The 11,997-nt window shown below is 44.9% G+C and overlaps 1 protein-coding gene across 1 annotated transcript; it reads left to right on the top strand.

Annotated features, from left to right (window-relative positions):
* Window positions 1–2,604: 2,604 nt before the first annotated feature.
* T265_11483 (hypothetical protein) lies at window positions 2,605–5,507 on the top strand (the record flags this gene model as incomplete). Its single annotated transcript, XM_009178150.1, has 3 exons — window positions 2,605–2,741; window positions 2,784–2,895; window positions 4,569–5,507. The coding sequence occupies 3 exons, from the start codon at window positions 2,605–2,607 to the stop codon at window positions 5,505–5,507; spliced, it is 1,188 nt and encodes a 395-aa protein (XP_009176414.1).
* Between the last annotated feature and the right edge of the window lie 6,490 nt (window positions 5,508–11,997).

Raw genomic sequence — 11,997 nt, 5'->3', positions numbered from 1 at the left:
TACGACAAGATGGTGGCAGTTTGTCGTACGCCTTCGCATACCCTGAAGTGTGGGACTGAAGACCCATGATCAGGTTTCTGCACCTCAAGAGCAGTTCTATTTGCAAGACAGGAAAAGCCATACTGTTAGGCGAGTCAGACGCATATTGCGTCAGAGCTGCAAACTTTTCTTATATATGTTATTGGAACATTTGTCGAACTATCAATACAAGGCCAATAGGACGATAAAGAAAAAAGCCGTTCCTTTGCCCGCGGATCCGTTGTGCCTACACAGGACCGCTGAAGCCAAAATCTTTGAAACTACAACGACAATTCACACAGGCGAACCGGATGCTCCCTTTGAATATCGGTATGGTTGTATTTACCTCCTAAAAGGATGGGATAATCCCATTTTCCCATATCTGTTGCAGCAAAGTATTTGGCTCAAGCTCTAGAGTTTCTGACCTCGATACGCGATGCAGGTGAGGGGACCTGTACCAGGAGTGACGACGGCTGCTTGCAAGGTCTCCCCTACACCTTCTAAAGTTCAGTTCGGAGCCATTGAGGAAGTCCAGTAAGGCTTTTTATGAGGAATCTGCTGATTAGACCTGAACCTATATTGTCCTGGTAGTGTCGCCGCTGTTCTCCCGCAATCGCTTATACACCAGTTAGGGCGTGAAATTACGAACCCCAAGGTTCCCGGTCTTAACCTTTGTACATCGACTGCTCCTTTGTAGACCTGGGAATGCTGACAGTATCTCAGTCCTCGTGGTTCCTTCGGGTGGAATGCCGGACAGGCAGCGAAAGGATAGTACAGCTAAACGATTAATCTTCATTATTTAGTTTCCCACACGGATCATCAGAACGATAAATTCGTACCCATCTCAAAACAACTTAGTGACCAGTCTGAAAATAAGGTCGTTAGTTAGGAGCAAAGCGTGATCGGGTATGATTTGCCCGCACCAAACTTTTTAGGACTTACTAATTTTGCATGCAATCGTACGCTTTGGAGAGGCATTTGCGGACTGAATAATCCATGCTGTGTTTTCAATGCGATATTGGACGTGCTAACAGAGACGCACCCATTGTAGGGATGTGTTCGGAAAACAGTATGCGGAAAGCCTTGTGCCTTTATTTTATGTCGATGACACTAACCTTCACATTGATACTTCGAATTTGTGCAGTGCTGTATGACATCTTTTCTACCGAACTAAAGGGTTTTCATCTTAGCTTTGAGGGACATGAATACCTTATTTATCATGATGTGATTGTCTGAGGACCTGGAACATTTGGCTCGATCACCATCGACATTGAGCTTTCGGTGACGGCTGGGTTCACTTTGCTTTTCTACCACTCGACTTTGACCAGAACGGCTATATTAACCGCTGTTGCGCTCGAACTTCGTGATAGTCGCAAGTTCTCTATCCAACACCAACCCACTACGTAATACCAGGAATGAATGTTGAAAGGAACCAGCATACAAATTGTGAAATCTTCTGTTCCATCTTGACAGGTGGCACTTTCAAAGCCATCCGATAATAAGGTTTGCCGGGCCGAGGAAAAGTGAAGGATACCGTATTTGGAGGAGCACTTTGGGAGACCTTTGTATTAGACAATAGTTGGGAATTACAGGAGCCGCAGAGGTTATCAGGTACGGTGTTTGGGGCATGTGCCACATGTGCCAAACTGTCATCTGCCAAAGGGAATTGAGTTTCGCACTCCAAAATGGCCATGATATGGCTAAGGTCAGCGTGAGCGCTGTGGAATCTTCACACCTTTCTGAATGGGCCACATGAACTTTCATCTCATCGGGTTAGCAACCAAACAGAACATGGCGCGTAGCCGATTCCAGTGGCAACCTTGTGATGGCCCACACAGATACCTCAACCATAGAAAAATTAGAAGCGTGAAGAATGACAGAGAGCGCTGGTGGATTTCGAAGGTCCGGGAAATGGAGAAGGCTTTCTTCGCAGGTAACAGCCGTGTCATATTTCAGCTGATTCAATCAATCAGTCAAAAGAAGGCATTTGTCAGTGAAGCGGTGTTGGGAGAGGACGGAATGGTAATTCAGTCTCTCAAAGCGATGGGCTGAGCACTTCCAAGAACCGTTCAGCTTGTCTCCAACACATTGACTGGAAGAGCTCAACAAGCCGTAATGGAACATCGACACCAGTCCGTCGTGAACAACCGAAACCCAGCGTGGGATATCAATCGTGTAGCGCGGCAAGGCACCCAGCGCGGATGGCCTACACCCTGCACTCTTCAGAAGTGACTGGGTCCTGGTGAACAGTCTGACAACCATACTGCAGGAGATTTAGAACAAAAGCAGAATACCAGTTGAATGGAGCTTTTCGACCGCGTCCTTGAAAAGGGCACAAGAAGAAAGCAGAATACCAGTCGAATGGAGCTCCTCGACCGCGTCCTTGAAAAGGGCACAAGAAAGGCATGCGAAAATTATCGTGGCATCAGCCTGGTATTTGTCCCATCCAAGGCGCTCTTTGGCATTATTTCGCGGGCGAGACAGGCTCGTAAGAATCAAGCTGGGTTTCGCACTGGCTGAGGATCTATCGACTATATCTTTGTCTTGTGACAAGTTCTTGAACAATGTCACTCTTTCAGACGTCTAATGTTGGTAGTTTTTCTTGATCGGAAGGCTGCTTTTGACTCTGTCGATCGTCAGAAACTTCGGTGGTGTCTGATATTCAAAGGTGTCCCTTCCAAATTTATATCTTTTATGACGGCTCTGTATGCGAACTCCCGTGGGTATGTAGGAGGCAAGTTTTCGCCTGAGTTCTCCACGTTCAGTTTTGTACGACAAGGCTGCCCTCTCTCATCTTTCCTCTTCAACTTTGTTATTCATGTGCTGCTTGAGATTTCTCTGCCTGATTCCGAAACCTCGGAGGTCGAGATGCTCTCGGTAAGTTCCTTCATAGTCATAGACAGTATTGCTCTCCCTGGTTCAGATTTTTCAAAAGTGCTTCATTCTCGCAAGCTAGCCGATCTACGTGGTAGATAAATTTGTTTACCTGGGCAATTGTATAAGTTGCGGTGGAGTGGCTGGAGATGATACCATTTCTAGAATCGGGGAACCCAGAGCAGGACACTTATGGCGCCGACTTGACGTTCGTTGGTTTATCAAAGAGTTTATACCACAGCGGTGCGGTCCATATTGCTTTATGGATCAGAGACGTGGTCTATGCGTGCACAGGTCATTCGAAAGATGTCAGTGTTTGACCATCGTTGTCTCCGAAGTATTGGTCGGGTCTATTAGTAACATCGGATTAATAATGCTAAGGATCGCCAGGTGATCCCCGGAAGAAGGAACTCTCTCGCGATGAATGAATTACCTACACTTCATAGGTTACGCTGGTAAGGACATGTAACTCGCATGCCAGAAGACCGTTTGCCTTGCAGAGCTCTTTTCGCCCAGCTCTCTGGTGAGTGTAGGCGACCGAGAGGTGGTGTAACCTAGCAACAAACTATGGAAGCACTCACCAGTAAACGGAATCAGGTCGACAACTTCTGCCTCCTCGAGACTCAACTCACCAATGGTTAATGTCACTGGCAGAAGTGGCTCAATCGCACGGTCATTATAAAAAAGAAATAAAATAACGTCCAGCTGTAACATCTTTCGATGCCTAGCTGCCAGGCTACCCGGGGGCTTGATGGACCAGTGGTTGGAGCGCGAATTTACTGGCCGGTCCGGGGGCTTGATGGACCAGTGATTGGAACGCGAATTTACTGGCCGGGAGTTCCGTGGTTCGAACCAAATCTCCGCCTCTCAACTTCCCCTGTCTGGGCTTGAGAAACCCGGCAGTATATCAGCCCTCATGCTTCCTTTAGATGGCATGGCAGTTAGGCACCCAAAGGGTACTACAGCTGAACGACTGCACGCGCATCAATTGCGTAGCTACCGAGTTCCCGAACTAAGCAAGCATGCCGTTACCTCCGGTCGGACCCTAACACAACTCTCTACCTTACCTCAGTTACATGATAGCCGCACGTAGATTGACTAGTTCGTTGAACGCATTTGCATTTTGCTCTTTCATATGTCCACTTCTTTGCATTCGGACTTCCCACCCCTGTTTTTCTTGACTGGTATTTTGCCGTATAAACACGCGTCTCTGGAACCCTTTCCCCTTCTAAATTTCCCAGCTTCTTTTTGATCTTCAGCCGACCAAGACCGATTAGCACCTACCCTTTTCATTTCTTTATGACTGTAATAAATATTACCCATTTTCATCCCATGAATTCGTATACCTATTGTTAGCCTCTATCATCCTTACAGGATTCCCCCTCGTTTGCGATCCACCACGTGAGTAGTAAAAATTATCCCGGGCTTGCTCACTGCTTCCTACCGTACGGCTGGGCAAGCGCATGCACGGATTCCATTTACGTTCAGTATTTACTTTGGCCAAAGCTTACCCGTGCTCAGTGGGCTGTTTTGATGAATCACTCTTATTTTTGAGTACATACTGCTTTGTTGGTACACAAAGCTCGGAATTCGCCCGTTATTTCCAAATAAACTTTGAAATTCCTAGTTTCCGTCATCCGTCATTCCATTCGCACTGTTTTTAATCGTTTTTCTAGCTATACTACCCAATGGACGCATCCACGGAAACCGGTCAGCCGATAAACGAGCTCAGTCTTCCGCTTGTGGAACTGTTTGTCAAAGCAGCTCCCTCTAATCCATCGGAAATCGCCCCCGGTCTTCTTGATCATCAGTGGCTTATGGTGTTGCGCGTATTGGAAGATAAGCACCTGATCCGGCTGCGGGTTACACCAATCAGCATAAAAAATCCACCGGAAAGTTACATAAAGCTTAACGTTGCTCGGTGCATCCCTATCGCATGGATCGAATCTGGACTGCTTGAGGGAGAGAACGCTGCTGGATCCGTAATAAACTCTTCTGGATCATTGGAAACCTTGATGGTTAAAGTGGGACTGTCATACCTTGATCCCAAACTCAAGCTTGACGATATCAAGGAAGCCGAGAGCGTTTTTGAGGACCTATATAAAAATTTGATGCACTACGTGCGAAACAACGTAAGCAGTCGCTTGCTGTCCAGCTTGACAAAGTTGAATCAATATATGGCGTCCAAGCCGGGTCCGTACCTACTGGGTCCAGAATTGTCCTATGCAGATTGCCAGTTGATGCCTAAACTGCAACACGTTCGTGTCGCTGGTCATGCTTACAAGGAGTTTGAAATTCCCCGGGATCTAACACACCTGTGGAAGTACATTGCCACCATGTACAAATGTGAGTATTTTCGGAATTCATGTCCCTCGGATCGCGACATGTTAATGCAATATGCTGAGCGGGACCCATTGTCAAAAGACTTTCATCCAGGATTGCTCGGGCCTGGGTTTTCCGATGCTATTCCGGAGGATGTTCAATTTGGGCATCAACAGCAGCAGTCGCTACAAACCGAACACAAGGAGTATGAGGAGCATCCCGAAAATACTACGCCGCAGTTCGAAGCGCAGCATTCTCAAGAGAATGGCGATGTAGAGGTTGATGAGCCTTAGATTGCATTCCTGTCCACTAGCCTATCCCTTGAGTTAAACGTATTTTTCATTTCGCCGGATTGCACGTAATTCAGATACCTCTATGATATTCGTGTACACGCGGTGTTTATCCCCTATTTGATACCTACTTTTCTACATTCACTTTGCTATGAGGACGGTAGAATTGCCATGTTTGTTTATCTGTGTGTTACTGATTGTGTGTTCTTTTTCAACCAATCCCCTTATTTATGCTATCCCTGCTTTGTGCCATTCGAAAACTCATTTTCTACGTTTTATATGATCCCCAAATTGCTGAGTGTTTTCAAACTCACTGGTGGGTTAAACTTCGTACTTTTTGCACACTGACGATTTTCTTGCTTCCGCCTGAAGTCGAATCACGTGCAGATCTATAACGGGTTAGTGGCTGACAACAAGACGTACCTGACTAATATTGCTCAAACCCTTCTCAAACAGATGGTTTCTGATTGGCAGTGAGTTTGTTTCATCGACGGGCATCCAATATGTTTAGGAATGATGCGCTACGGCTACTGACTGACGAACTAACAGAACGAATGCAACTGATTTGCCCTTCTTAGAGAAGTCGTTGCAATTCGGATAGATTGATGGTCAACTGGCAGTTCCCAGTGCACAGAATCAAGGGAAACATCGCGATTATGACAAATACAACGGTTTATCCTATCTAGGCTGACCAGAAGAGACCTTTCCAATAATTATAGGTTTTTCGTGATCGCGCTCAAATGCTGGTGTATCCGGTCAGCTATGGGATCCCTAAAAGCCTGGAATCAAGGGAAACATCGCGATTATGATAAATACAACGGTTTATCCTATCTAGACTGACCAGAAGAGACCTTTCCAAGAATTATAGGTTTTCCGTGATAGCGCTCAAATGCTGGTGCACTCCGGTCAGCTATGGGATCCCTAAAAGCCTGTGAAATGCTAACAGGCTATCCATGTCGTATACCAACTTTGCAGTTCCTGTTGCATCTGCTACAGATGTGGTTTCCAATCAACAGGTTTTACACTTGACGTTCCGCGTCTGGTTATTTGTTCTTCACTAGAAAGTTGACAAATTCGCGCATGCAGATATTCATTGCCTTGAAGTTATCAGCGGGGGTGGATCGAAGTAAATTCGTCTGAATTAATGTCTCCTGCACTCGAGTTGGGGTTCTGGCGCAAAACAGAATGCCTGTGGAATCGGAAATTGGGGGTAGTGTAAGTGTGATATCGCTCCGCAAATTGTGCTTTACTCATCAACGATTGAGATTGCGTGGCCCTTTTGATAATTCTCCTGCTTGGTGCTATCATTTTACTTATCAGCTGGTGGTTTTATCAAGAGAAATTTATACCAGAACGATACTCTCCGTCGAGGAACCCGGGGTGTTTTCAAAATCTTCCCACTTGTGGGATGACTTGTGAGATCTCTCGTGTAACATGTTTTCTGCGCTGGAATAACGGCATTTCGCTCGTCTGGAAGATTTTTTTAACAGCCTTCACATGGGCGAGGCAGTGTCTTCCTTGGTTTTGAATTTTATACTTCGAATTTTCAATGTTGTAGCTTGTTCGTGCTTTGTACACTAACTCAGAATGATGAACCTGCGTAGTGGTCGTCAGCTCCCGTCATCTAGTGTTTTTTCTTTCCTCACTTGACTTGAATAACAACCACTAAAGAATATGGTTTATCACGATGATAGCTCATCACATTACGCTGGAAGCACTATCAAGAGCTGGGTACGTTGACCATTGTGCGCCGTTTGGTTGAGTCTTTCAGTTTCATCATTTTCGTTGGGTGTTTCAACAGTGACTCGTTCCAGTTGGTGGTGCTGTGTTTATATCCAAGGCTAGTACATCGGATCAGGCTCAGTCCAGACAAAACGATTAAAGTAGCTGGTTAACATATCAGGTGTTTATGATGGTCTAACTGAGATGAACTTTTGTGCTTATGTCATTGCGTTTTCTCAATGTTGACCTTCGTCACCCAAACCCTCCGCATTTCACTGTCGACCGCGGTGGTCCTCAACGTTGACGATATCGCCCTCATGAGTATTTTTGAATTTTAGGAGAATATGGGCGTTTCAGTGGGTAGTAAGAGGTGGCGACGTTCGAAGGAGAATTGAAGAATTGTGAAGCATAAAGCATGGCCAGCTCCATACTGACAACTTTTACTCGACCCGAGTGGATAAAATCGTTGACAATCATTTAGGTAACTCCTTTTTCAAGCCCTACGCGGACGCGTCCGAATTGGTTGCAGCCCTCCGTCCTGGTTATCTGTGCCTTAAGTTGTTTGGGAAACAAATACATGAAAAATTCTTCCATCCTTAACTGTCTGTCTTGTCTTTGATCTTATTTCCGGTGGTACTATGACCCATGGTGTGCACTGATGCGTCGTTCCGGTGTTTCTAAATTGTATGACCTGGATATCGTGTAAACATTTGTCCCAGCTACATGCAAGTGGATGTAACGTTTGGCCCGTTTAGTAAGCGGATGGAAGAATACACGAAGATAGTCATGGTCTATGCAATCGAGCCTTCATTACGAAGCGAAAAACGGGTCACATTCCCCACGAGGGAAATGGGCTCTTGCATGGTCAACGGTTTGCATGGAAAGGCCGACCGAGGATGAATCCGTTCGGTAAACAGTGAATTCCCACGAGATTTTCGAGGGTGGATTTCGGTTTGCTTGTGTTTGTATTCACACTTGAGGATCGTAAGACAGGTCGATATCTCCATTCAGAGGCTCGTAAACAAATGACTAGTGGTATGCAGCTGCAGCTTGTTTCCAGGTTACAAGGTGGAGAGTTCGCTATACAAGCAGACGACTCGGCTCCACCAGATAACTTTGCTTCACTTCTGGCCCATGTGCGATATCCCTAGGACAACTGCGCTTACAAGGCGTACTCTAGCTCCCAAACTGGTTCAAGCACGAAGAAAGAAGGGAAATTCGAAGTCGTAAAACCGTTCTTTATACGCAAGCGAATTCTCTTTAAGTAGCTCGGCTGCTCGAAAACTTTCCTGCTTGTTGAGGTTCCTCGAAACCGGCAGGTTTTCAGGTCCATGACTTAGAGGTATCAGGTCGTCCACAAGGATGAGTGGGTGAATCATCTTGACCGTTCACAAGTGGTCAATGAATAAGCTAGAATTTCGCACCAGCCAGTTCCACACGCAAAATACACACAGACTTGTGGTTTTGCGGCAAATGGAGCTGTGTTTGGTCTGTATGCGAATACTTACTCGCCATTTACTTGGCCACTTGTTGCGTGCAACATGTCGCCAAGCAACTGAATTGGAAGCCGAATATGTTCATTCAAATCATACCTTTTGTGAGTGCGTTTAAAGCGTTTAAAAATGACCAGATATTTCGTCAGCTCTGTATTAAAGCCCATACAAAGCACTACGTCTTGGACTACATACTGAGATGCGTTGGATGTCCAAAAACGATTATCTTATCCGGTCTAACGATTGGCTGTGAAGCGTGGGGAGTGACCTGCAACGACTGACGGAGGATGCCTTCTCGTTTGGTCTGTGCTAAATATCAAAGAAGTGAGCCTGTAAGTACCAGGAAAACCAGCGACTAATCGATTGCAGTCAAATTACCAAATTCATCGACAAAGTTGACCCATTCCGGCAAAACATATCCAGAAGGGACTTCAACCAGTGCCAAGACCTTGTTGCTTGCAAACAGGACTTATCGCCATAGGATATGGGAGGTGTCGGACAGCACTTGGAACTGTTAAGAGCCCATGTGACTTAGTTCTTGATGCCTTTACTGAAGGTGGGATCGTGAAGGGTTGGTCTATTTCTATTTATAGCTGCTATCAAGAAACATTTTTGAGCAGTGCAGCGGTCAGGGTTGCATGAACACGTTTTAAACGGGGCTATACGTGCAATCGTGGGAGCACAACTGAATACAAGTTGTTGAACTAGGGTGCAGTTGCTAATAGTCACATATCTGGAGAATCTGGTTTCAGCGTTCTAATGAATTTACTGGCAAAGCAAAAACATCTTTTGGCCTGTAAACAAAATAGCTTTGTTTAACCCTTTCTCATTCGAAGGAAACTTATTAACGGATAGTCACTCATGCGTACGAGGCGTCTTCTGATCTCAAACAGACTTCGACACAAAAAATTGGGAAGAATCACCGTTAGATAGGTGGAAATCTCTACAGGCCTCATTAATGTGAGCCACTGGTCTATGCCCAGCGGCAATTAAACGAAATTGAATGCAATTAACAAAACGCAGGTAATTTGTTGTGCAATTAGGTATAATTTTTTTCATCCAGAACCACAATCTGCGATACCCAAGGTACCAACATTCTTCCTAGTGATAAATACGGCCAAGGTCACCTTTTATTAGTTTGTTTTGTTTGGAGTTTTATACGCGGGCTATGTTGAGCAAATCCGGGTCACTCTCCGTACTAACATGGGTGGATTTGACAGATAAATCTCCACATCCTGTTGAAAATCGAACAACATATCCTTGGCGAAATGCAGTCACTGTTACCTCATCTCAGTTGAACATCTCATTTGTGATGAGTTCTAAGGACAAAATTGGCTGTGGGCTATCGAAGGCTTTCCAGCAACCTTGTGAGTAATGTGCCTGCCGGGACTTCTCATGTCAAAATAAGGACAAAATTGGCTGTGGGCTATCGAGGATTTTTCGGCAACCTTGTGAGTATTGTGCCTGCCGGGACTTCTCATGTCAAAATCCGTTCCGATTTCCAATTGATGATATTTGCCCTCTTAGTCCGGGAGTCGACATAACATGACCTTAAGTACAAGGGTTTAGTGAATGCTATTCTCCGTTGTTGACTTTCAGTTGCGCTGTAATCTAAGTGTACTGTTTTACACAAGAATTGAGTTCACACCCAACAGATATTCTTTCGATAAAGACATTAGATAACTTCACATGCTGAGTAGAAGTAGTGAGCTTGAAAAATCCATCCACTCGCAAATAATTAGCCACATTAGGAAAACACGTGTCTTGAAATGACACTGCTACAGGTTGTGTCCAACTCACAAAACCACTGAATCAAACTTCACGTTTTTCATTCAGTTTGAGCTATGCCAGAAATCATCTGGACACACCAAATGAGTCCCATTCGCGAAATTCATTTCCACTGAAAATCTGTTCGGTACCGTCTCTGAATTCTGTAATGATGTCACACGCGATAAATTTTAGCTTGGCAGTGCTTCCTTGTTTATGGTGTCTGCCAATTTGTAGTCTATTCGGTCCTGTAAGCCACCAAATTAAGCTATTTGTTATCAAACTACGTACGTTCACAACCGTCTCTGATGTTTATTGTTCGTTGGATAAAAAATAAGTATCTTGGCTCTATTCCAATTAACGTAGTTCATCAATGCACCTTCACTGTTTGATGACGTCAACTTTTTCTCTGATACGTGAGGGGAAAAAACCGTCGGCCACGTAAACTAAATTGTTATGTAGCCCATATCTGAATGCATTGGCACAGACCGTGGGTTGTCGTCGTACCAATTGCAAGCTGTCCATTACAGGATATGGTGTACGTGGTGTCACGTGTTACAATTATCTATCGACCAGAGCACATGCTAAGGTGTTTCATCTCCACTGTGTTTTTTCTAAGTACATGAGCACTTTACCAAGTACACTGCATTGATTCCTGTTTCATTTTACCGATCAATTCGCTACAGTTAATGGTTTTATGAAGACGCAAGGGTTTTGGGAAACGATAAAAAGATATATATCACAATGAATGCGCAGAAGGTAATGAGGAAAGAAGCTCAGTAATTCAAATACCCTTATTAATCTGGATTGTTGTATTTCTGCCTCATCGCTATTCTACCCCCCTCACAACTCACAGGAACTCATCATTTTAACTAAGCTCGGCTGACTAGTCAACAACAGAGGAAAGAAGTAATTCAAATACCCTTATTAATCTGGATTGTTGTATTTCTGCCTCATCGCTATTCTACCCCCCTCACAACTCACAGGAAAGGAACATTTTAACTAAGCTCGGCTGACTAGTCAACAACATTTAGCCTATCAGAAATATTGAGCTCTGTAGGTTCTAGATTTGTTCTTCGGCCCTATTCAAACCAGCCATCTGATCTATGTCTACTACCTTTTACGGATCTAGGATAGGCATCTTCGTATCCACTGGATTTTGACGGGCAAGCTTTGAAGGAGCATATATTAGACAACAAAACGGATAACGTCAGCAGAAGGAACTGGAACGCAAAAGCGACCAATGGACAGTGTTGCACCTGCATTATGCATCTCGAAAGGCCACGTCCAACGATGAGTCACACGATTCAGCCAGAAAGACCCAGATGTGTGTTATATCACCTGCAGTTGCTGCATCGAATGCTCAGTCCCCACAGCAAACCTGGATAGTGAACTTGGGACCCATGGTGGCTTCGGGAATAAGCGAATACCTTTTTTCATCAAGTCAGATGAACTCCCACTGCTTCTGTTCAAGGATGGAGGTGGAATTCTCAGTCAGTGTTTGTCTTATT

This window comes from Opisthorchis viverrini (genome assembly GCF_000715545.1).
Source record: "Opisthorchis viverrini unplaced genomic scaffold opera_v5_503, whole genome shotgun sequence".
Classification (NCBI taxonomy): domain Eukaryota; kingdom Metazoa; phylum Platyhelminthes; class Trematoda; order Opisthorchiida; family Opisthorchiidae; genus Opisthorchis; species Opisthorchis viverrini.
Note: the sequence above shows the minus strand (reverse complement) of the source record. Positions and strands in the feature narration are given on the sequence as shown.